Raw genomic sequence first — 23,055 nt, 5'->3', positions numbered from 1 at the left:
TTTTTTTTATCATTCATCATTCCTCACCATCTTAAAAAAATAGATTTTAATAATTGTAAATAAACGGCAAATAACTTTAGATTTTTTTCAAAATCTCTACAAAAAATGATTTTCTTGAAAATGATTTTTTTTCAAAAAATATCATTTTTTTAAAAAATCTCAAACAAACGCATAAGTTATTCAATGAATCTGAAAAAAGAATTTATACTTATATATAAAAACTAAAGGATGTACTTTGTATCAATTGTGATAGAAGCACAGTCTCTAATACATGTTTTAATCACTGTTAATATTTATGAATCTCATGTAAAGTCACGAGTTTTGATCAAATAAAATAATATGTTGACCAATAAAATTTTTGTTTGACTCAAACCGACCCTATAAGGTTAAATTGGTACGGATTTAATATAAAAAATATACAGATATTTTATTCAACACAATTAAATTTTAATTGGATCGGATAACGATTTTTTAGGTCAAAACTTACCTAACCCGACTCGTAATCACCCCTAATCATATCACCATCAATTTTAAATCATACAACTGATGTTAGCCGCAATTCATTTCCATGTATCCTTAATCAAGTGAACCACCCATCTCATCGTCTCACTGTTCGAAGTTTAAATCCGACCATTATATATATAATGCGATGTTCTAATCAACTAAACTAAGCTCACGAAGACCTATATTTAATCCTTTATAACATACATATGAATCAATAAAAGTTAAAGTACTTGTCATCTTAAAAATAAAATGTTATTATTTCATGAATTCTTTAACCATTAAGGTTGTTCTATTTATTGTCTTTTTTCAATTCAATTTAACAAAATAAAATACAAGTCATAGCCTCAAAAAATAAAATTAAAAAAGTGACTCACAACACAAATCACAATTTATTGTCCATTTGTCTTCACTAAGCTTCACCTGCGGTAAATTCGGTTACGTGAGAAACGAAACTTTCACTTCTCACTCTTTCTTTTTCTTTTCTTTCCTTTTCAATTTTTTTTCTTAGCTTTGACATTTTTCATTTCATTTCTCAAACAAAGAAAGAAAAAAGAAAAAATCTCTTATCTTATTTCCCAAACCAAACTTGTTTCGGTGATCGCTCCCAAAGCTTTCGTTCTCTTAATCGTAATAATTTCCCAAACAATTAAGGTATGAACAAATAAACTATGTTGCTATAAATTATTACTATCAGTTAATTAATTAATTTAGCGGTTAATCAAATTTTTCATTATTTAATCATATATTTGTTATCCTTTTTGTGTGCATGTTTAATTTTATTACCAATCTGAGATATTCATGTTTCAACCGTTATAGTTTTGCTTTTTTATTCTAGTTTTCATAAATTATTAGATCATCACTTAATTCACTATACTAAAAATAAAGAAATAGGATTATCAATCTTAATCTAAGAGTTTAGTAGCTTAATTATCATGCATCGTATGATTGGGATTTGGGAAGCAATATGATTTGAATGTCAGAATCAGAACAAATTAAAATGGATTTTGAAGTCTAAGATCATGTTTGGATAAACAACTTAATTTGCGGTTTATAGCATAAACACTTATCATGATCAGCGCTTCTTATAAGCTATTTCTATAACAAAACATAAAAATAAAGTTAAATTGTTTTCGTATAACCTGTAAGCTATTTTCATAAGCTATCTTGGAGAGCTTATGAAATTAAGCTGAAAATTGCTTATGAACATGTCATAAGTTGTTTTCATATGTTTTCCCGAAAAGTCTCACAAGTGCTTATGCCAATCTAGTTTGTTTTTTTGTTTGACTTATAGATAATAGGATTTAATTTAGGAAAATGCTAAACAGTGCCCCGGGCCCGGGGCACCGTTTAAGGAAGTAAATATAGTAATGTATATATTGGAGTTTGTGCGGTCAACTCATCGAAAGTGTAAAAAGTGTTATTTTTCAATTTAGAATTTTCCTTTTTTGGTTTCCTTAACCGGTGCCCCCGGGGGGCACCGGTTAACATGACCCTTTAATTTATATTTGCTAACATTGTAAAATTATTTTACACATGCATCGGATCAAATCATGACACATAGACATTTGGAGCTATATTTTAGGAACAAATCTATAAAAGTGGCACTCTGATGTGATTTTATTGGATGCATGTGTAAAAAAATTTACACTGTCAAGTGTTGTATGTTGGGACATGTCATGAAATATTTTTAAGTTGTTAACCAATTTGTGTGTATTACTAAATTTTTTGTATGCTAAAAGCTCAGCTACAAAGTCCAAAATGAAATTCTTTGTGTCATTGATAAATTCTGCGGAGTTATTTTTGCAATTGGATTATTTTTAATTCCTAGACGATAATGTGGACATGGAAATTTTCTGTGTGTGTAGATTTTGAGAATGGGTTCTCTGCAAGGACAAGTTATGTGTCCCTCTGTTCATCCCAAAGTTGCAGGGTTCTGTAGCCTTCCTATGATTGGGCCAATGAATGCTAGCTGTGTTAGACCTGAGTTTTGGGGACTCAAGGAACTTAGTGGCAGCGGCAAGACTAGGACGGGTTTCCTTTCTTGGCACATAAACACGCGAAAAAGCAAGACAATAGTGCATTGTAGTTTAAATCCGTCCTCGAATGATGGCGGAAGTACGGCAGAAAATTTCGATGAAAAAGATGAAGATTATGTTAGGTCAAGTGTGATTGAAGCTGGTATGTTTAGCTATTCAAATTGAATAAAAAATCAATATTGAAAGTAAATGAAAGTATGATCAAATGTATGTTTTTAGTTGAATGGTCAAACTCGGCTAACTAAATATGTGTTATTCTAGAGCAAGAAGCTTTTGCAAAATTTGTTTAAGAAACAGACTTGTTCTGTGATTTTGTTGACTAGTTGAGGTGAAGAGTGGAGCAGATGGTTTCATTATCAAAATGAGGGACGGAAAACACTTGAGATGCGTCCAAAACAATCCTCAGGGAGGCCATCTACCAGATTATTCACCACATCCCGCTATTGTTTTGAAGATGGAAGATGGTCTACTTCTCCCTATAATTGTTTGTATGTCTTTCTCGCATGCTATATGTATTTCATCGTAGAAGTCTAATTCTTGAATTTGATTCTGATAATTATATATGTTTACCATTTAAATTTCTGGAATGTCTTTATTTGCAGCGGAGATGCCAAGCGTCTTACTAATGGCAGCAGTGCGCAATGTTCAAATTGTATGTCTTCTTTGTCACTTGAATTTCACTATGTTACCGTCACATATATCTCAAGGCTTCTTTTCCTGGTTTTTCCATGATGTATAATAAATCAATTGTTTGATCCAGAAAGATTACGGTTCTATGTAATTTAGCCACATGAATATTAACTATTCGGTTGCTGCATCAGGCTAGACCTACTTTATATGAAGTAGTGATGGAGATGATTGAAAAGATGGATTACCAAGTATGATTCTGTTTCTTTTTATACCCTTACTCCTAATCTTGATTATTTTGTGGTCTTTTCATCAGATTCCATGATTATATTGATAATCACATCATGTCATATTGTGCTTCTGCAGGTTAGACTTGTCAGAGTGACTAGGAGAGTCGATGATGCATACTTTGCCCAGTTGTATCTTACCAAGGCATTCCCTTTGTACTCCTTCTCATTCCCCTCAGTCCTCACCCCTAAAAAAGGATAAAAACATGCAACATTCACCTTGAGTTCTGTTTGACAGTGTATATATTTTGTATAGGTTGGAAAAGAGGCAGAATGTAGGAGCTTTGACCTTCGACCTTCAGATGCTATCAATATTGCAATTAGATGCAAGGTAGTCTTTGTAAATTCATACATTCAGCTACATCATCACTTGAAGCATATTGCATTCTCTTGCGGCTTGGGTGTGACAGTTGATCATTTTTGGCATGTTTGATGTTAGAAAAGTTAAGTGGCGACATTTTTTTTTCCTAGCATTATTCTTTCTCAAAAGGATTCATTATTGGGGAAAAACTTATATCCATGGATGCATAATTTCATTGTATTGGCTGAATGGCAAATCCTTACTTATACTGGTTAAAATTGAAAATTGTTCATCAAACATTTTACTATTTTATGAATGTTGTAGGTGCCAATACAAGTCAACAAGTACTTGGCGCACAGTGATGGAATGAGAGTAATTGAATCAGGCAAAGTGTCAATACAGTTCCCTGGTTTTGATGGCCGGTTATTGACAGAAATGGACAAGTATGTTTCTGAAATACTACGTAGTTATAAGACAATGTGACTTGTCTGTAAGTTTAGTCCTTTGCATCGTAAACGACATCTTTTAACTTTTTAACTAAACGTGACATTGCAGGCCAAACGGTCAGCCTTGTGCTGAAACCGATGAATTCAATCTTTTGAACAACATGTTGAAAGCTGTTGGTGAAGAGCGTTACAGTGATGCTGGTAATTATTGTCTTCTGATCATTTCATTTACTGATTATGATTTTGATTTTTGGATTTCTGTTCTAAATGTACATATGATGTATGGCAATCTTGTTTTCGATGTCATGTGATGTGATTGATCACAGTAACTGTCAATATACCAGTGATTTTGTTCATAAGCTAGCTATATTGAGGATCCTGTCATGTTACTCTCTAATGGTTTGAATAAAATCCAACATTTTTCATGCAAGTTCCACATTTCTTGTGGACTACAATATAAACTGTATCTGTACTTCTCTGATCTTGTTACTTTCACATCTCATGTTTCTGATGCAACTCCAGCGTTATGGAGGGACAAACTTAATCAACATAGGGCTGGTAAAAACGTCAAGAAAAGGTATGGAATTAATTTTATATGACAAATTTACACCGGTATAAAATTGACAATTTTATTTTGTTGTAGATCCTGATGGAACTCTTAAATTGTACACACAATCTAAATATTCGCGATACAGCTGATAGCAGTCTCGTCTCTCCCTTCCTTCAGCCTATATATATGCTGGCATTGTGAATATTTGTATATGTTTAAACATTAATGTTAATATATCTCGTGTAACTTTTCGTATGCTTGTTCCAATCCTCAGAAGCTGTTTATATGTAACTGCTTTTAACTTATATGGCACAATGCTACATAAGCACTCAGTTCTATGTTTTGTGTGTGTTATATGTAAATTTAGGTAGACTTGCTTATAGATAACTTTAAATGCATGGTTGGTTACATTGAGCAATCAATTGACCACTCACTTCAATTGTTACCTCAATTACTCTGAACAGAAAACTTTAAAATGTACTGTTGCATTTTGCATCGAAGTGCTATTAAAACGATAGTGAAAACCCACAACGGTAGCAAAAATTGTCGGTATAACTATTAAAGATGTATTGGAGTTTCACTTTGTTAAGGTTCTAGTATTATGGTTGGATGTACATGTGTTTTGGGAACTTCCATCTCATGAATTGTTGTATGGTAACCGAGTCAGGTTAATTATAAAATGTGAAATGTGTTTGGACACTCTCATCTTATTATTAGACTATTATTGTATTTGATTAGCAATAATTATATTTGATTAGTAATAATTATATTTGATTAGTCAATAATTGTATTTGATGAGTCATGATTGTATAGAAAACTCTCTTTGTATATAACCTATCACAATGTAATGAAAAGGCAAGGCCTATTATTCTTACATGGTATCAGTAAGCATCAGGTACTGATCCTAAAATCCTAACATCAGGCTCATCAAATACAATTATTGACTAATCAAATATAATTATTACTAATCAAATATAATTATTGCTAATCAAATACAATAATAGTCTAATAATAAATACTATGTATTTACTATTTTGATAATCAAATAGAACTTGTAAATTTGTAATCTTTATTTTCGGTATACAAAAATATTGAGTTTGGTTTTTCTCAAAAAAATATGAAAATTGCTTTTTAGACCCTCCTATTATACTTCCAGGCCCCCCGTCTTGACCAATTTGCCCTTAAAAACCATTTTGGTACCTACAATACGAAACAAGACTATTTTGGTACGTAACTACCGAAATGGGGAAAACGCTACAAAAAAATAACGTGCTTAATTGCGGGGGTTTTAAACCTGTTTTATGGGGGTTCTATGTCATACTTGCGGGGTTTTAAGCAACTGTGGTATGTTGTGTTCTTACTGCGCTAATTTTGAGGAGGTTCTAAACCCCCGCAAAACATGCAAAATATGTAAAAAAAATCAAACATTCTCCAGCACTAGATTAGCGCTAGATGTGGAAACATAAAAGTCATGGAATGTTTGAACAAAATTAGCATTATCACATTCCATGGAAAAATCAAAATTAGAATAGACTGAAAGTCATGGAAACATCATAACAAAATTAATTTTATGGCTAAAAAAATTCAAGCATTTAAGGGTAAGTAGCAATTGAATCCTTTTTCCAAATTACCTCTTCAGCTGAAATCATTGTTTTTCATAGCATTGAGCCAAAATGAAGGCACTCTTTTCTCTGCCTAAGTCACAAGCAAATCGCCTAAACAATTAAAGTGTAAGGTGTCGGCAGTTCCTATTTAGTTACTACCTTTAGCCTCAGCTATTGCTTCAATTGTTACCCCTTCCACTTCAGTGAAACTTGCATATTTTTATCTCACAATAGACAGACCGATGCAGCAGATTCCTCACCTACTATATTCATTCACTTTTTAAAGCTTTAGATCACTAAACAACAATCATTAACAAGCTGATGCCATCAGAAGCAAGAAAGAGGAGGAAAATCAATGATGAAGCACCTTTACTTGGGACTCGAATTTCATCAGATGGAAAGAATGTGACAGCTGCTGCAGACAAACTAGTGGAATCAATTTTGCAGGTCCACAGAACAAATACTCTGCAATAACACAAGCACAACAAGATGGTTGCACTGGAAATTATAGGATTTTTGACTCACCGTATGGCAATTTTCTAGTACCTGTGGTTCCAACTCATGCAGAATTAGCCTAGTCATTCTGCAGAAAGAAGAACCATTGCACACACTGCAGAAATACAGATTAAAGTAAAAAATGCAAATAAGAGAGAAACAACAAAAAAACCTTTATTGACATTCTGAACCCTAGATCCCATGTCCTCCACTTTTGGCAAAATTCATAGTAACATGATCTCAAACCAAATAAGTTCACAATCTGACTTCTGAAGTAAGCTCTAAATTCATGGAAAACCCAAATTCATGGAAAACAAATCGCAAATTCATGGACTTTTAAAGCGTTTTCGGAAGATAGAAACCGAATCTAAGCGTTTTCGGACGGTAGAAACCGAATCGAAGCTTTTTCGGTATATAAAAACCGAAGCGAAGCTTTTTCGGTATATAGAAACCGAATCGAAGCTTTTTCGGTATATAGAAACCGAATCTAAGGAAGATGGAGATGTTGAGATGACGTTTTCGGAAGATGAACATGAAGCGTTTTCGGAACACAAAAGTGTTGTTGTTCTGTTTTCATCTACAAGTTAGGAAGATGAAGATGGAAACATTAGACAAAGGTGTTGTTGAAAGTGAAAGGAAAGGAAAAGTGAGATAGGGCGACCCCTTCTGCAGTTTGGAAGATAATACTTCGGTTCCTACGATACGAAAGAAAATTGTATTCGGGTTGCAGCAACCGAACTGAACTGGAACCTAAATTTAGGGGTATTTTGGGATTGTTGGGGGGTTTCAGAGCAAATAGAGGGGCCTAAAAAGCAATTTTCAAAAAATATTGAGTTTGGTTGTGTTTTAGCCCCTTAAAGACAGTAGTTTCTTGGACATGTTTTTTGGTATATATAATAGTATTGAAGTTTTCTCTTCCAACCCCCACATTTCTTTTCTATTCCCTAAATTTTCGTTTTAGCCCTTGGGGTACTTCGGTTTATACAAACCAAATTTTTTTATCATGCTAAAAAATTTCGGTTAATATAAACCGAAATATTGTGTTCCAAATTTTTTTCCAGATTTCCTGCATAAATTATGCATGAAACCCTCAACTTCCACAATTTATTTGAAATACTAAACGATGTCCGATTTGAGTAAACGACCACTCGTTGGAAAGCTTAGGGTGTCAAGAATACAAATATAATTTTTGTTTTGAGGGTTAACTATCCAATTGGTTCAGTTTGACCAAATAATGGGTACTGGTACAGAAACAGAGCATAAACTTTTCTCAAACTTGTAGGTAGATTTTCTAATACTATACTTAATGAAATTTAACAATTTCGGTGTCAATCCTGTAATACATTTTGTATTCTTTACACTAGATTAAAAATCATTAGCATACGACTTATATTCAGAGAGCTATTATAAATTTACCACAGGTATCTCTACAACATTTTGCATAAACTTTTCTCAAACTTGTAGGTAGATTTTTTCATACTATACTTAATGAAATTTAACAATTCCGGTGTCAATCTTGTAGTAAATTTTGTTTCCTTTACGCTAGATTAAAAATCATTAGCATACGACTTATATTAAGAAAGATATACTAAATTTACCACAGGTAGCTCTACACGAATTTTCACATAAATCTTTCTTCTTTTTGGGGGGTAAATTTATCTTATTTTGGTTTATATAAACCAAATTTTTTTCCATGTTTAAAAATTTTGGTTCATAAAAACCAAAATAAGTTGGCCAAATTTTTTCAAATCGCAAGAGACAAAATGAGATTTTTGGGGATATAAAAGAAAGACGGGGTCGGGAGAGAAAACTTCAATAGTATTAGTAATCAGTAAGTTATAAGGTAAAGTGGACTTATCAAGAGTTAGTAACTGAAAGTGTTTGTGCTTGTGATTCTTTGATGATAATTGTGTTTGTGATCCATTGATGTAAATTAATAAATCATCCATCACTATACATAAGACACTATAGCTAAGGTTATAGTGACAGGTTTTCTTTCATAAGTATTAGACTATTATTGTATTTGATTAGCAATAATTATATTTGATTAGTAATAATTATAATATTTCTATTCAACAAAGTTGCATCCCATTCTTTGACCATATATCCCTCTTCTTTATTCTCCACCAACCTCATCTCCCAACATAACAGTCACTCAACCACCATCATCAGCAACACAACAAACTCCTCCCCCTCAAACCACGAATCAAACAACCTTTTCCCCCTCAATAACCTCCTCAGTCCAACAAACTACACCCACGACTCATACAACAACCTCATCTACACAAACAACACCTACCACCTCCTCTCCTTCTACTCAAACATCCTTTTCCCCTCCTGCACCTCACTCACCTCAAATGACAACCCGAGCACAACATGGCATTTTCAAACCCCGTAAACTTTTCAACCTACATACATCAACCCACCAATCTATCTCTCCTTTGCCTACAAATCCCATTGATGCATTAAATGATCATAATTGGAAAATGGCCATGAAAGACGAATATGATGCTCTTATTGAAAATAAGACATGGGAATTAGTTCCTCGTCCCTCTAATGCTAATGTTATTCGAAGTTTGTGGATTTTCAGGCACAAAAAGAAATCTGATGGTTCTTTTGAGCGATACAAAGCTCGGCTTGTAGGTAATGGTGCTAATCAACAATCAGGTGTCGATTGTGGTGAAACTTTCAGCCCTGTCGTCAAACCGGCCACTATTCGCACGGTACTCAGCATTGCATTATCCAAGTCATGGTGTCTTCATCAACTAGACGTCAAGAATGCCTTTTTGCATGGAAATCTTGACGAAACCGTGTATATGCACCAACCTCCTGGATTTCGTAATCCGCGGTATCCTGAGCATGTCTGTCTTCTCAAGAAATCACTTTATGGTCTCAAACAAGCTCCTCGTGCCTGGTACCAAAGATTCACTGACTATGTTGCCAAATTGGGGTTCTCTCATAGTATTTCTGATCACTCTTTATTCATTTATCATCACGGTAATGATACTGCTTATATCCTTCTATATGTGGATGACATAATTCTTACTGCTTCCTCTGATGCTCTTCGTGACTCTATTATGTCTCAACTTAGCTCTGAATTTGCCATGAAGGATTTGGGTCCTTTGAGTTATTTTTTGGGAATTTCTGTCACTAAACATACAAGTGGTCTTTTTTTGTCTCAAAAGAAATATGCAGAGGAAATTATAGAACGAGCAGGCATGTCCTCTTGCAAGTCATCACCTACACCAGTCGACACTAAGGCAAAACTCAGTGGCTCTTCTGGGAATCCATATCATGACCCAACCGAGTATCGAAGTCTTGCCGGTGCATTGCAATATTTAACTTTTACAAGACCAGATATCTCTTACGCTGTGCAACAAGTGTGCTTATTCATGCATGACCCTAAAACGCAACATATGTCAGCTCTAAAGCGTATCATTCGGTATATTCACGGCACTCTTGATTTTGGCCTTCACTTATATCCCTCCTCTGTTAGCAAATTGGTATCTTACACCGATGCAGATTGGGCTGGTTGCCCAGACACTAGACGATCCACCTCTGGCTATTGTGTTTATCTTGGGGACAATTTGATTTCATGGTCTGCCAAACGCCAACACACTCTTTCTCGGTCTAGTGCAGAAGCCGAGTACCGCGGAGTAGCTAATGTAGTGTCTGAATCTTGTTGGATCAGAAACTTACTATTAGAACTATATTGTCCAGTTACAACAGCAACTCTAGTCTATTGTGATAATGTGAGTGCAGTTTATCTATCCGGCAACCCAGTTCAACATCAGCGCACCAAACACATCGAGATGGATATACATTTTGTGCGTGAAAAAGTTGCTCGCGGCCAAGTACGAGTCTTACATGTTCCCTCTCGTTACCAGATTGCTGACATATTTACCAAAGGACTTCCGTTGCAACTCTTTGAAGATTTTCGTGATAGTCTCAACATTCGTCAACCTTCAGTTTCGACTACGGGGGTGTATTAGACTATTATTGTATTTGATTAGCAATAATTATATTTGATTAGTAATAATTATATTTGATTAGTCAATAATTGTATTTGATGAGTCATGATTGTATAGAAAACTCTCTTTGTATATAACCTATCACAATGTAATGAAAAGGCAAGGCCTATTATTCTTACATTTATCTCTGTCTCTATTTCTTTTTTATTTTGTATCTTTTATTATAACTTACACCTTACATACATATTAAAAGTACGATGATGTCAAAGTATCATCATTTCTTAAACATTACTACATAATTAAGCAAGACATTAATTTATGTAAACAAGTAAACAACCGTCTTTCATTTTTCACATGTCCTAATCAACTAATTGTAAATATAAGCATGTCAATGCAATGCCACAGGGTCTACAATAAGGTGAATGATGTTATTATATTATACCTTTAAATTTAATTATAATAGGGTGAATGAAAGGTCAAATAATGCCTTCGGTTGAAGGAAAGCCATTCTTGTCCATACATGCTTTTGGCCCCCAACTCGTGCACATTACACCTAAAATATTGATTAATACTAAGTACTCATCAACTTTATGTGAGTTTGTGATTTTGTGATTTCTTAATAGAATATATAGTAGTTGAAGTACAACTCAGTTAAACTATACATGATTGACTTTTGGTTAATTAATATTAACTCCATATTATTATACTATACAAATTTGACATAATGATATACAATGTAATAAAATAATGAATGAACAACAAATAAAAAAAAAAATAATGAATGGAAAAATAAAATGAAGGGGAAAATAGAAGATGACAACTTGGAATTTGGATGTACTCTAGTTTCGTAAAATAAATAGTGGGCCTATAGAAATAGACATGGCGGGTGTCTTTTCAAGATGAATAGTTTGAAAAAAAATTGAATTATGGTAAAAATAATTTTTTATTAGAATTTAGAGCGTCGAACTGTCTCCTTGTTTATGATAATTAGAAGATTAAAACTAAAAAATATACATGAATTTGTCGTAATGAAAAACAAGAAATAGTGCAATGTGTGAAAATGAAACTCCACCGGCTTCTTCTGAAAGATGAAAAATTATTTTAAAAAATAGATAAGTATTTAAGTGGCCACATTTTAATTTTTAAATAATGATATGAGATAAGTTTGTCTAAGTAATTTTTTTTTTATCCATAACTATTTTATTTATATTTAAATAATATATAATATTAAAAAAATCACATCAACGTATATAATATTCTTTTTTGGCATGACTCAAAAAATATATTCTTTTTTGTAACAAGGCAACATGCCCAAAGAAAGTATATAATTTTTTTAAAAAATTAATATTAGTGGCGGCCTTGGCAAGTTGAAAGAGGTAACCATCTCTGACTTTAATTTATACAGCTTTTTAACTTTTTTTCATCAGTTTCACCGTTTATTAATTTATTCCAATAATCAATTTTTTTTCCTTTTCTGCCGACACCTACTATAAAACAAAAAAAGAAACTAAAATTTGATCTTTATATTCTAAATTCTAAATTTTGTTCTGTTTCAGTTTTTTATTCCCCTGTTTCATACTTTCTATTTTCATGCTTCCTTTAATTCACAAAAAATTCAACAATTTTTGTTTACCAATTCATTCTCCACATGTCAGGTCCTCTTGATCGCTTCGCTCGTCCATGTAAGATTTTTTTGAGTTTTTTATTTTTATTTTTATTTTTTTATGAATTTTTATTAAATTATCTTTTGATGAATCTTGAATCCAATTATCTTATATACTGATTTAGGTCACTGAATTAACTATAATTGAGGTTAATTGAGCTGAATTTAGATTAATATTAAGATTAATTAATACATATATACATAATACTGTATTAGTATTAGGTTCAACAAATTAGTAATGATTTTTGGTATAATCTCATTTTCATATCTGAAATGTTGATTAAAATAATTTTGATTAATTAGTTGAAGTTATATATTCAAGATAATTACACAGGAACGAAAGATAAGCTGACAACAATCTGCGTCGCTAATCCTTTATGAAATGAATTTATATCTCATTGACTTCTGCATTTGGTTTTAATTCTGGATTATTGAATTGGAACTTTGTTGATTAGGTTTTGAAGGTTTTTCTGGTCATCATGATGAAAGAAGGGAGAGAAAATCAGATTTTGAGAATTCGGAAGATGATCGGCGAACAAGAATTGGGAGTTTGAAAAAGAAAGCCATAAATGCTTCGAGTAAATTTAGGCATTCTCTTAGGAAGAAAAGCCGGAGAAAGAATGCAAGTCGGAGTAATTCACTTGCAATTGAGGACGTTCGAGATGTTAAGGAGTTACAAGCAGTGGATGGTTTTCGACATTTACTTATTTCAGATAATTTGTTGCCATCAAGACTTGATGACTATCATACATTATTGAGGTTACTGCTCCCTATTGATTCCCAGTTAATTTAACTAAATGAGGATTAGATAAATATCATTTTTAATATCATAATAAATGCATGGTTAATTGATTTTGTTATACCTCTGATTAGATTCACCAATTTAGTTTTTGAAATTGTAGGTGTTGGGTAAATTGGTTTCTATAATTAGCGAAATTCAAAAATAGTCGATGAAATTGAAAATTCTCGATTAGATTAATCCTTTTGGGTTGTTCAATTCGGTCCCTAAACTGTCTTTGATGTACTAATGTGACTATGTGACTAAAGATTTTCTATCTCAGAGATCATTTTGGAATTCTTTTTAATGTTCGGGACCAAATTTGAACCCTACAACTACAGAACTAAATCAACGAGTCATCTATGTAGATTGGTTTCAATCACTACATTTTGTGCTTTGCATAGAGGATATCGTTGCAAATTCAAACTAGAGATTTTACAAATGACTTGTTCACCTTGGATTAAATTTAAAATTTGAATTATCTGACTTTTTTTTTTTTGTAGATTCTTGAAAGCAAGGAAATTTGACATTGAGAAGGCAAAGCAGATGTGGGCCAACATGATCCAATGGAGGAAAGAGTATGGTACCGATACAATTATGGAGGTGAGTCATCCAATATAGAAAAGTATACTAAACCTTTTATTTGGTTTTCTTCTTTGATTGATCATGTTTGAATCGATCATCCGTACATTTTAGTTTTCTTGAATCCATTGTTCATACAATACCCGCTTTGGTTTCCTCTCTTTCTCTCTAGGATTTTGAGTTTAGCGAGCTGGACGAAGTCATGCAATACTATCCACATGGTTATCATGGTGTTGATAAGGAAGGAAGACCTATTTATATTGAGAGACTAGGTAAAGTTGATCCCAATAAGCTTATGCAAGTAACTACCATGGAAAGGTATTTAAAATACCATGTACAGGGTTTTGAGAAAACGTTTGCAGTTAAGTTTCCTGCTTGTTCTATTGCTGCCAAGAGACATATAGATTCCAGTACAACCATTTTGGATGTTCATGGTGTGGTAAGTTTACTGTATAAATGATCTTTAATTGAAAGTTTCCTTGGAACCATTTTGACTTAAATTTAGTCAATAATGTGTTTGCATTATTCTTATGCTTCGTAGGGTTTCAAAAACTTCACAAAGACTGCACGGGAACTAATCATGCGGCTGCAGAAAATTGACGGTGATTACTATCCTGAAGTATGTTACTTTAATCATAATTTTTTTGATAGTTTTCAATTCTTCATGGCTTCTGAAACTTAATTGTTTTATTCGCCATTCTAACCTGTAAATGATTCAATGCAGACACTATGCCGAATGTTTATAATCAATGCTGGTCCTGGTTTCAAGCTGCTTTGGAACACGGTGAAAACATTCATTGATCCCAAAACTAGTTCAAAGATAAATGTATGTATTAGTTATTTGAGTTATTAACTATATTTGTTTACTTTAGTATTTCAATCTAATAACAAACTTTTACGGTTGACAGACTAATCTATAGTGTATATATAGCATTAATTAAATTAATTAATATTCTGATGTTTCATTAGGTTCTTGGAAACAAGTTCCAGAATAAGTTGTTTGAAATTATTGATGCCAGGTAACTACTACACATTCCTGTTCTTAATTGTGTTATTTTTCAATCAACTTGCATTATCATTTGACATTCTCACTATCTGTGTGGTTTTTCAGTGAGCTGCCAGAATTTCTTGGTGGCAGTTGTACTTGTATAGATCAAGGCGGTTGTATGAGGTCTGATAAAGGGCCATGGCAAGATCCTAACATTTTAAAGGTTCTTTTCTTCTTATTATGTAGATTTTAGACTTTGTTTCTTCCGAAATATATACCAGTTATCTTGTAATGGCTTCTTTGTAACTCAGCTAAAGCAGTAGTATGTATGCAGATGGTTCTCAATGGTGAAATACAATGTCCTAGACAAATAGTAACGATTTCTAATGATGAGGGGAGAGTGATTCAATGTGACAAGGCATCTTATCCAATGGTATAGTTTCTAATTCCGTCTTAGATACGTCATATATTAGAATTTTTCGGATTGCATATTTCTGATAAGCTCTTTGTTTGGATTTTGGGGGCAGATAAGAAGTAGTGATACATCAACAGGAGAATCAGGGTCTGAAGTTGAAGATATCACTTCCCCCAAAGCAAGTGGGAATTATACAAACCCTAGGTTGACTCCTGTCCATGAAGAAGTAAGTGGCCATGGGATTTGATATTGTTGTTGCAAAACGAACGAAACAAAAGATAAATTAGATCTAGATACCTTTTACTCTGAATTAAATACAATTGCTTTGGTGTTTGTCCAGGCAAGGTTGGCTGGTAGGGCTGGTCTTTCTGTCGGTTTCCCTGAGTATGATGAGTACGTTCCGATGGTTGACAAGACTGTCGATGTTGCATGGATGGAGAAACAAGTCACGACTCAAAACTCACATAGCACAACAGGTTGGACACTTCACACTTGATGCATAGTTATTGAATTTTTGATTGATATTTTACTCGTTATTTGCGTCTAAGAAAAATATGTATGTTTGTTAGTAATGTATTTGTTATTTGTTGCAGAAAAATATCAATTAAGGACTGGAGGATCGGATGGAAAACGTGCATATATATGGGCTATTATCATTGGCTTCTTTGTTGCCATTTTTACTTTTGCTCGTTCAATAGCATTTCGTATGACTAAGGGAATAAAGGAAAATGACTCCGACTGTGTCCAACCAATAAACAAGGAAGAATCTCGTCCCCCATCACCTGCTCCCACATCGACAAAGGAAGAACTTGTCCCGTCTGCTTTGAAACGCCTTTGTGAGCTTGAAGAGAAGGTTGAAATGCTGCAGTCAAAACCTAATGTAATGCCAGGTGAGAAAGAGGAGCTGCTGAATGCTGCTGTTTATCGCGTGGATGCCTTGGAAGCTGAATTGATCACTACAAAGAAGGTAACTGCATTTCACTTAAAAAATTAAACTTGCCTTATTGCTTCAAACTAAATAAAATGAAATTCCTGATGTTTTATTAGTTCTCAATTTCAAGGAAAAATATTGTATTTTGTGATATCATTTGCCAACGAATTTGCCTGTCCACCAATACTCTGCTCAGTTATCATATTCTGATTGTGAATGTCAAGTTATAACTTAACTAAGTAACATGTTTATTTAGATAAACCTGAAACATTAAATGTAAACAAATTATAAGCATATTTCCCGAGTCTGAGGTTATGCACTTGACCTGTAGGTAGATTACTGCTTAGAGTCGAGGTTCTTGTCTACCAAATTGCACCTGTGAGATCTTTGTTATATCTCACGGGTCAGGCAAACTTGATCTGTGTTAGACATGCATTGAAAAACTTACGTGCTTACTCTGTGGCCGACCATATATATTTTCACACTATTTATTCACTTTTTATACAATCCCTCGGCACCTGGCCATTGCCGTTTAAACTAAGATTAGCTGAGTGCTAAACTGTTCAATAAATTTGGTATATGTATAAAGACAAGTGTTTTCTATTTGTTAAACAGGCTTTATACGATGCTTTGATTAGACAAGAAGAACTTATGGCATACATAGACAGTCAGGAAAGAAGAAAATTCGAGGTAAGTCAAATATATTTGCATTTTGTATAGTTTCAAAGTTCAAATACTTGACACTATCTTGCATGGAAACTCTTTAAATGTACAATCTCTTTTTGTAAAACAGAAAAGGAAGTTGTGCTGGTTTTGAGTTAACTGTACAGAACGAAGCTGCTACACAAATGTGAAGGATTTTACTTCTTTTCTGCTTGTATATTTCCACTGCTCATTTTTTTCATGTTGGCTTGTACATTTTCTGTATAAATTTATATTGTGTGATGGAACAATATTAATTTTCTCTTGTGGCTACTTATCTCTCTAAATTTTAATATTGTTGAGTTTGAGTGTTGAATTGTAAATTATTAATAGCATGATATTTATCAAGTTGAATTTAAGTTAAAGTTTGATCCACAGTCATTGTTAGAACTTTTATAATTTATATACTTTCATTTCATCCATGCCTTTGGTTAAAGTTGGACGTTATTAGGAAAATTTCCATTTGGAAAGATGATCATTACAAAGGTCTATATTGGTTGGTTGGAATTTGGTGGATATAGGTGTTTGTATGACTCATTCCTTAATGTAAAGGACTTTCAACTCTATATTAAATTTTCAGAACTTTTCAATGATTAATAGGATTAACAAGACAACCACGTATCTTTCATGACCAAATCAATTGTTTTAACTATTTAGAACTTTGACGGAGTTTTTTATGTAAAGGAAAGTGAATAGGACAAGCTGTGTCAGCTCACAAGTTTTGTAGCTGTATTTGTTTTTTTAAGTCGGGGAATTTTTGACGAAATCTATGGAGTTCTCTATCCGTAATCTTATTTCTATCACCTTTTTTTTTTACCTTTTGGGTTTCTTATATAGTTAATTCTCATTAGTTGTTGAATAAATTACTCAGCAATTTTTTTTTTAAAGATAATCTAGCCTAGGAAAAACTTAATATAATCGACCAGATTATGAGCTTCTTACAAAACCCTATCCTCTAAAATCTTGTACAAAAAATACATAAGACCTCATCATGAGATTTTCAACGTCTATTTTTAAGCTTTGAATGTTAATGGGGGCACATTTGAAATTTTAGGTGGTTCTAGACTCCCATTTATGCACCAGGTTCTTTTGCTGGTTTCAATTGACTAGCTTTACATAGCTAAAAGGAGAATGATAAACTATTATTTCAAGATTATGATTGTGACAACTTCATCATTGGATGAAAGACTTCTTTAAAATGAGATTAGATCATCAATGACGAAGTTGCCACAATCATGAATCAAATAAGTGCACCGAATATCTATTACGCATTGTCTCAAAATCCTTTTCATCATTCTCTAGAGTGAAGTAGCTTCAAAGCTACCGCAATGTTCCAGTTTTAAATTTTCTAAACACACTTACCATTCTTTAGCTATATGCATGTTTTTTATTTGTTCTTTGTTTGCTTAAAAAATTTATGTTGTTAAGCAGAAAAGTCAGGCTGAATTGTTTCTTACTACAAGTTAACAGCAGAGACAAAGAGGTTGTCTTATTAGTTCTTGTAAGTTAGTTGTATGTGTCAATGGAACAAGTCGGCAACCAGACATAATAATGTTAAAGCCAACACGTATTTGATTATATAGCTGTCATATCACATGTATATTTCTACTAATTACCATCTCACATAAACAGTGTCTCTTGATTAAAATATGGAACCTCAATGTATTTATTTATCTTAGAACAAGCCTCCACAATCCAATGCATCATAATGATTTATGAGACAACAAAGAATGGAATGAATAGAAAGATAATATAAATACAAACACAAAATCATTATGTAAAAGAGTTAATGTGATATAGTCTCAGTATACAGAAAATTGATAGTAGGGTAGTACAGCAGGTTAGGAGGGTAATGAAGCAAAATATTCATACCAAGTTTCTTCTTCACCTTTCAACAAGCACCACCAGTCACCACAACATCATTTTGTGAGGAAGAAATCTCAGTATGCAACTTCAAGTCCATGCTAGTTTGCATCTTCGTTTCTTCCATTATCCGTTTTGATCATTTGTTTGTAGCAGCTCACTATCTTCTTATCTAACTCATAGTAATCTTCCACTTTACTCAAACGCTTTAAGTCGAGGTCAATAAAATGAACCTAATACAAATCAAATTGCAAGCAAGCTAAGACATTTAATCTCACAAGCTATATAGCTGTAATATTTTTTGTAGGTAAAGATAAATAAAATGGACTCTTCAAAAATGACAATAATGTACCAAAAATATGGCTTAAAGGAAATGAAATTCATAACTATATTATGAAAATTATGATATGCATGCAAAGAACTTTCCCATGTTGTCATTGCATTTTCTTTAACAAAAGAATTGCAATCATCACAAAATATAGAGAGAGCTATTTTCTCAAGCAAGTGGAAAAATGACACTGGTAAGGAAAACCTAGATATCTCCCAACTGAAAATTAACTGAACATATTCATACGGAGCACTAGACACCAAAAGTTTAAACCAATAATAATAGCTGTAAAGTTCTGCCTACCTTATAATCAAAAGCTTGCTTAGTTGACTCAAGATATATAGAATTGTAGGTTGATCCCGACTCCTTCTCTTGCCTTGGTCTAAAACATAGCATCAAACTGCAGTCTTTTGCAGTTGCGGCAATCAGGTAGTCCTTCACGATTCGCAAGCTTTCATCTAATGACACAGAATGCAAAGAGGTATATTTTTTTGCCTGTTCTTCACTCAGTTCTCTACACACCTTGCACTGTTGAGAAGTACTGTCATAATAAGCATGAATGACTCCTTCTACGTCAATACTATCAAGCTTCTGAACCTCCACGAGCTTATCAAGGACTCCTGATTTGTGCACGGCTTCGGTAACAAGAGTAAATAAGTTCTCCGTACATTGGCCATCATCAGCTTGAATGACCGAGTGAAGTTCATCTTCAAGTACTTTAGCAATACATGCATCTGTACTTTTAGCACCACCTCCTAGTCCTCCGAGTATGAGAGAACCATTCAAAAATACGCGAAAATTGTTTTGAGGAGTAGTAAAGAGATCTTTGACAGCTTTATGAATTCTTTCCTTGGATCCAGAGTAAAGATCAAGTGGGTCGTACACACTCTGCTGTGAAATCTGCAAACATATTGAAAATTTTCTTACAGGTTTAGCTCTAGAAAAAAAATAACGGATATTCTCTTAATACATCAATCAAAAGACAAATGATAAAATGCTGGCTAGAAGCTATAAGACCGGTATCCAAAATTAAATTTGAGGATGTACCTCTCCACGTTGCAATTTCAGAGCTTGATGCATTTCAAATCGAGTAACCCTCTTTTTGATAGCAGTTCCTTCAGATATGAATGTTGAAAGAGGAAGAAATCCACATTTAGGCTATTTTTTGAGAAACAGGAAAGTTAAAATGTTACGATCAAGCCAAAGGACAATAACATGATGGGAGAAAATAGAGATATTCATTCTAAACTTATGCTATTCTTTAATAGGAGGAAAAAAAAACCAAAGGACAATAACATAATGGAGGAGACCATACCTTTATCTCAACTGATATGCTGGGGATAGATTCTTGATTACCTGAAATGAAACAGGAAGCTTACTAAATAACTTTTAATTATCTGACAAGTTTGTGTTTAAAAGACATAGATCAACTGCTTAATACTACATACTAGGTAAATACTACCGGGGACAGCGCTCAAAATGAAAGATTATGCAGCTTAATATAATATTATTATTACTCTTTTCTGTTAGAAGTTCTCATATAAGACTAAACATTTACACCCACCAGTATTGCATGTTCATATTACAACCAATGAGAGGCAGTGTAATCCAAGCAGTGTAGTAGTTTCAAGTTTAAATACTAACTTCTCACACATTTATAAATACAATTGATGATTTCTGAGCAAGTAAGGTATGCTACACAATACACTGCTAATATTTAGATCTTTAATTCAAATGAAAAAAGAGAAATGGTAACCAGCAGAATCAAGTGCAATGATACGTGTCACAATACCGTGAGGGAAGATTGAATGATCCGACATGAGAAGACCAAAATCACATTGTGTATCAACCCGTGAATCATCAACTCGCGATGCAGGACGTTGACTTAAAACATTCTTCTCAACTGTCTCAAGGAATTCCTTGGTCACCAGAATGTGAGTCTAGAAAGTACCAAAATAGATATAGGTCAGAGAGCATAATCACAAAAACCTATTCATGCAATAGGGCATTCACAAAATCATTTATATCAATAAAAAAAGTTGGTGATTTGGAATCCTAAAGGTAAGCATCCATGTAATGATGATAAAAAGAACCATTTTGGGTTAATGTGTTTCCAATATGACAATAAAAACAGTTTAATTGGAATAGTGAACAGTCACTACATACCCCAGCATCAACATACTTGGAACCAAGCAAAGGCTTCATGACATGATCAACATATAATTGGCCAGCAATTTCTTTATCTGAAGAGGAAATAAGTTCATGTGCATCTTTCCAGATGAGGCGTTCATGTGGAGTCAGAGCTAAGGTATTCCTAACTCCCTGCAACGCTGATTCCTTCCTTGGAGACTTACGAATGCGCATCACTTTCCCAATCTAAGTAAGATACATTTGGATAAACACTTTAATTGTTTAGATCAACAGCTAAATTAAGCTCTTATGGACATGTCAAAATTTGTTTCCATAAGTTCTTCCAAACTGTGTCAAAAGTGTTGATGCCAATAGATAAGTTCAAACAATTCAATCCAAAGAGATCTTGGATGCTTATTCAATAAGCTAACATGCAAATTTTATTCAAATAAGCTGAAATAAAGGAATTTTACAATCCAAACATGAAACAATGACAAATTCAAATAAACTCTCAACAGAATACAAGTTTGGCTTAGGATTAGGATAAACATTAACTTAAGCAAAATTCAGTTACAAGCAGAAACAAAAAAAAAAAAAAAAAAGAAGAAGAAGAAAGAACTCACATAATAAGGTGAAGAACCAGTGTAAGAGAGAACAATATTAGCAGCACCTTCACCTCTATAAACCCAATGAGCTGCATCTTCTTCAGTTAAAGTCAACTCCATCTGTGTTTTCACATAAAAATTTCAGTTTAGCATTTCATCAAACAGTTTGAGAACACACTCCAAAATATAAATGATACATAGCTTTTGAACCACAAGAACAAAGTGGGTGGGACCAGGAATGATACCTTTTTGTTGGGTTTCTCTGTGATCGTGTGTTGTTTGATTGTGTTACACCAACACTGTAATGTTTTAATTAGGAGTGCTAAGAACATTTTTTCTTCAATGATCTCTCTAATATTCATTCTCATTATGCTTTTAATTAAACTTAACTTCTCTAAAGTTAATTTCTGATTACTACAGTACAGAGTAAACTTGAAAGAAAAGAGTAGTAAAACCTAATTTTGTGAGATTTTGGAATTGGGACAAAATTTATAAGTGTTATGAAATGAGAAATTGAACAATTGTAACACTACTAACAACATAGTAACTTTTATGACAACTCATTGTAACAAACTAACAATCCATGATGGATCCACAAAATTTGATTAGTAACTTTTTTTTTTCTTGAGGGATCCACAAAATTTGTATAACAGATACCATATATAACCATAAATATTCTTATAATAATATATTAATGACAAAAGGGCGCATGTGCATTTAATTAACTTATATCTCGCTTAATTTACTATAAAAATAGCAATAATTAATTTTATTAATTAAAAAATATTGTCCATTATATTATTTTTTTATGCAAGATCCACTATATTTATTAGTGGGATACTAGTTAATTAATTACTTAAAAGAATTGGAATGGCAATATATGATATTGCTGCCAAAGATCATGATGATACATGTGAAAGGGCATATGTGCATTTAATTAATTCATATCTCGCTTAATTTACTATAGTGAAGGAGACGCATTTGGACTTTAGTGAGATTTTTTTTTTTAGAATACTAACATGTGTCCAGAGGAAGAAGATAGAAGAGAATGATAGAAAAATTATAGTAAATTGAAATGATACATGGACGAATATTTTTTTAATTACTGGCCCTACAAATGTACAACAAGAGCAAAATAACCACATACCAACAATCTCCACCAATCCTACTTAACAAGAAATCTCGTCGCATCAACCACAACCGAAACAACATCCCCTAAGTTAAAACAAGAGTCGCTGCACCATACACA

General features: G+C 33.1%; 3 protein-coding genes and 1 long non-coding RNA gene across 6 annotated transcripts; 2 read left to right on the top strand and 2 right to left on the bottom strand.

Annotated features, from left to right (window-relative positions):
• The first annotated feature begins 927 nt into the window (after positions 1-927).
• LOC123886644 (bifunctional nuclease 1-like) lies at positions 928-5,184 on the top strand. Of its 2 annotated transcripts, none has more exons than XM_045935943.1 (11): positions 928-1,155; positions 2,370-2,682; positions 2,864-3,028; positions 3,143-3,192; positions 3,362-3,418; positions 3,534-3,599; positions 3,711-3,785; positions 4,080-4,198; positions 4,311-4,402; positions 4,724-4,778; positions 4,845-5,184. In XM_045935943.1, the coding sequence occupies exons 2-11, from the start codon at positions 2,379-2,381 to the stop codon at positions 4,849-4,851; spliced, it is 990 nt and encodes a 329-aa protein (XP_045791899.1). In that variant the 5' UTR covers positions 928-1,155; positions 2,370-2,378; the 3' UTR covers positions 4,852-5,184. The 2 variants fall into 2 exon arrangements, with proteins under 2 accessions (XP_045791899.1, XP_045791904.1); XM_045935948.1 differs by having other exon boundaries at positions 960-1,150; positions 2,368-2,682.
• A 1,116-nt stretch (positions 5,185-6,300) lies between these two features.
• LOC123886641 lies at positions 6,301-7,624 on the bottom strand. The gene is made up of 3 exons (XR_006801298.1): positions 7,023-7,624; positions 6,881-6,938; positions 6,301-6,770 (listed from the first exon to the last, which is right to left on the bottom strand). It is a non-coding gene; the product is annotated as an uncharacterized LOC123886641 (long non-coding RNA).
• A 4,608-nt stretch (positions 7,625-12,232) lies between these two features.
• Positions 12,233-17,255, top strand: LOC123886632 (phosphatidylinositol/phosphatidylcholine transfer protein SFH8-like). Its single transcript, XM_045935938.1, has 14 exons — positions 12,233-12,503; positions 12,940-13,243; positions 13,766-13,865; positions 14,017-14,283; positions 14,386-14,463; positions 14,569-14,670; positions 14,814-14,863; positions 14,956-15,055; positions 15,167-15,265; positions 15,360-15,473; positions 15,588-15,723; positions 15,841-16,214; positions 16,794-16,868; positions 16,972-17,255. The coding sequence occupies exons 1-14, from the start codon at positions 12,470-12,472 to the stop codon at positions 16,993-16,995; spliced, it is 1,857 nt and encodes a 618-aa protein (XP_045791894.1). The 5' UTR covers positions 12,233-12,469; the 3' UTR covers positions 16,996-17,255.
• A 1,346-nt stretch (positions 17,256-18,601) lies between these two features.
• Positions 18,602-22,374, bottom strand: LOC123886621 (inositol-pentakisphosphate 2-kinase-like). 2 transcript variants are annotated; one of them, XM_045935932.1, is made up of 8 exons: positions 22,052-22,374; positions 21,825-21,926; positions 21,238-21,447; positions 20,864-21,011; positions 20,387-20,427; positions 20,119-20,229; positions 19,375-19,971; positions 18,602-18,976 (listed from the first exon to the last, which is right to left on the bottom strand). In XM_045935932.1, exons 1-8 carry the CDS (start codon positions 22,172-22,174, stop codon positions 18,845-18,847), a joined length of 1,464 nt encoding a protein of 487 aa, XP_045791888.1. In that variant the 5' UTR covers positions 22,175-22,374; the 3' UTR covers positions 18,602-18,844. The 2 variants fall into 2 exon arrangements, with proteins under 2 accessions (XP_045791888.1, XP_045791883.1); XM_045935927.1 differs by having other exon boundaries at positions 20,828-21,011; positions 22,052-22,214.
• Between the last annotated feature and the right edge of the window lie 681 nt (positions 22,375-23,055).

This window comes from Trifolium pratense, linkage group LG1 (assembly GCF_020283565.1).
Source record: "Trifolium pratense cultivar HEN17-A07 linkage group LG1, ARS_RC_1.1, whole genome shotgun sequence".
In the NCBI taxonomy this organism is placed as follows: domain Eukaryota; kingdom Viridiplantae; phylum Streptophyta; class Magnoliopsida; order Fabales; family Fabaceae; genus Trifolium; species Trifolium pratense.
Note: the sequence above shows the minus strand (reverse complement) of the source record. Positions and strands in the feature narration are given on the sequence as shown.